At 57.4% G+C, this 2,687-nt stretch overlaps 1 protein-coding gene across 1 annotated transcript in view; it reads left to right on the top strand.

Annotated features, from left to right (window-relative positions):
* The window catches only part of LOC133135823 (delta-type opioid receptor-like), a 22,779-nt gene extending 20,995 nt beyond the window's left edge, over window positions 1-1,784 (top strand). Inside the window, exons 2-4 of the mRNA XM_061253116.1 lie at window positions 1-236; window positions 691-1,090; window positions 1,649-1,784. The exon at window positions 1-236 is cut by the window's left edge and continues 120 nt beyond it. Coding sequence (XP_061109100.1) covers window positions 1-236; window positions 691-1,090; window positions 1,649-1,778 — 766 coding nt within the window. The 3' untranslated portion in view covers window positions 1,779-1,784. The remainder of the gene's footprint in view (window positions 237-690; window positions 1,091-1,648) is intronic.
* The last annotated feature ends 903 nt before the right edge of the window (window positions 1,785-2,687 follow it).

Here is a 2,687-nt window from a genome sequence, read left to right as displayed (position 1 = left end):
CGGCGAGCTCATCTGCAAGGTGGTGATCGCCATCGACTACTACAACATGTTCACCAGCATCTTCACGCTCACCATGATGAGCGTGGACCGCTACATCGCCGTGTGCCACCCGGTGCGGGCGCTGGACTTCCGCACGCCCCTCAAGGCCAAGATGATCAACGTCTGCATCTGGATCCTCTCGTCCGCCATCGGGGTGCCCATCATGGTGATAGCCGTCACCAAGGACAACGACAAAGGTACTGGACCCCCCCCCCCCCCCTCCACCTCATGTGCGTGTAATGCCCCTCCCAACCACAGGGGGTCTCATTCCTCCCCACCACCACACATGGGTTTGAGACATACCGGTCGCCTGTAGCCAAACCAAACAAAGACAAATCTAGTTCTGCATATTGGTGACAATATGTGTTTCAGTTACATTTCCTACAGGTGTCTCCAGGGTATTGTGGTTCATGATGTGACTATAGAGCAGTAGGGCGTTAGTGAGTACCTGCCGGTACTGGCCGTGGTTCTTTCAGCACAACAAGATCCTCAATTCTTGGCCCTGACAGATATCAGAGCCGCACAAAAAATATTCACTTTCAGTTCCCTTTGGAAATAACAAAAGGACAAAAAAACGTATGACTTGGCTTTTCTTTGGGAAATTGCTTTAAACGCACCGCATGACAAGTGCCGTGTTGTTATTCTGCGCAGGTAAAACCATCTGCACGCTGCACTTCCCCGACCCCGACTGGTACTGGGACATGGTGACGAAGATCTGCGTCTTCATCTTCGCGTTCGTAGTGCCGGTGCTGGTGATCACCATCTGCTACGGCCTGATGATCCTGCGCCTGCAGAACGTGAGGCTCCTCTCCGGGTCCAAGGAGAAGGACCGCAACCTCCGGCGCATCACGCGCATGGTGCTGGTGGTGGTGGCCGCCTTCATCATCTGCTGGACGCCCATCCACATCTTCATCATCGTCAAGACGCTGGTGGACATCGACCAGAAGAACCCCTACGTGCTGGCCAGCTGGCACCTGTGCATCGCCCTGGGGTACACCAACAGCAGCCTCAACCCCGTCCTCTACGCCTTCCTGGACGAGAACTTCAAAAGGTGCGTCTTCTGCTCAACCTCACGGCAGAGATATGGGTGGGGGAGGGGGGTGTGTGTGAGGTCATGTCGTAGAGCCAAAGAGCATTGGACAAGGTTAAGGGGACAGTCTGCATTCAGAAAAAAAAAGCTTTTTCTCCTTAGAGGAAGCCTATCTGGCTATTTATGGAACTCTCTAGCAGTGTGAAGTGTGAAAGCTCCCAGACAAAGAGTGAGGTGTAACAGGTGAGACGTCGCCTGAGTCTGAGGTGGGATTTGAACCCCGGCCTCTCACTTGTCCAAATATTTGTTGAACGAACGCGTTACCAGTCAGCTAAAGAGGCACTCACCCCTAGCCAAGGGCAACAACGTTCTTTTGAATTTGAGGGTTACGTCATCGGGGAGTGTTGTCGCGATAACCTGCTACCAGCCTTCCCTTTCACTGCACCATCCGCGCTTACTAGCGAACTAGCCGAGCCAACCACGCTACACAGTCACCATGACAGGTCCACGTGCTCTTGGGGATCTTTCTCCCCCGTCCTCGGTCGTGATGTTCTGGTTCTGGTTCTGGTTCTGCCGCAGGTGCTTCCGGGACTTCTGCCTGCCGTTCCGCTCCCGGATGGACCAGAACAGCTTCTCGCGGGCGCGGACCACGGTGCGGGAGCCGGTGTCGGTCTGCGCCCCGGCGGAGGCGGGGAAGAAGCCGGTATGACTAGACATGGGCGGGGCCCCCCACGGGGCCCCCCACGGGGCCCCCCACGGGGCCCCCCGCGGCTCCAGGGCCCGGAGGCTGCAGCCAGAGCCAGACCTGCAGTCAGAGATCACCCAGATCTCCACCACCGAGTTCTGACCCGCAGAACCCACCCCCACACCCCCACCCCCCCCGCTCAGAACCGCGACAGACGGGGACGCACAGAGACAGGAAAAAGGACACGTTCTGCGCTTGGAGGGCCTCGTGTCCCACAGCTTATGGACTAGAAGACTGCAGAAATGCCACCATTTTCTACTGTGTCTCAGAGCTTAGACTCGTCCTCAGAGGACTCAGGCTGGGGGGGGTGGGGAGTGGGGGGGGGGGGTATCCAGGCAACATATGACTCAGAATATCTGAAGTTCTGGATCCCCCCCCCCCCCTTTATTCAACATTTATCGTTTGGAAGACTTAACATCACAGAGGTGATGGACCTGTTCTCTGGTCCTGAAACGCAGAGGGGGTCCCACAGAGGTGACGGGCCTGTTCTCTGGTCCTGAAACGCAGAGGGGGTCCCACAGAGGTGACGGGCCTGTTCTCTGGTCCTGAAACGCAGAGGGGGTCCCGGGCGGAAGGGGCAGGTGTTTACACAACCAGCCTCGGGCACCACAGCCGTTTGATGGAATTTGCCGGAATGAAAAGCGACAGCGTTCTCAAGCTCCTGCCAGCTCTCATCTCCTCGCCAGAGAGCCGCGCAGGACGGGCGGGGAGACGTGGAGCAGCGCCGGACACCGGGCGGAACCGGCCCGACACCAGCGGTCGGACCCGAGTGGACCTGACAGCGCAGAGTCTGTAACGAGCTCAACCTGTTCTCACCTGTTCTCACCTCTTCCACAGAGAACCTGTCAGCACCTGAGCAGAATTCACACCTGT

This window comes from Conger conger, chromosome 1 (genome assembly GCF_963514075.1).
Source record: "Conger conger chromosome 1, fConCon1.1, whole genome shotgun sequence".
Classification (NCBI taxonomy): Eukaryota; Metazoa; Chordata; class Actinopteri; order Anguilliformes; family Congridae; genus Conger; species Conger conger.
This window is presented reverse-complemented; position numbering and strand designations above follow the sequence as displayed.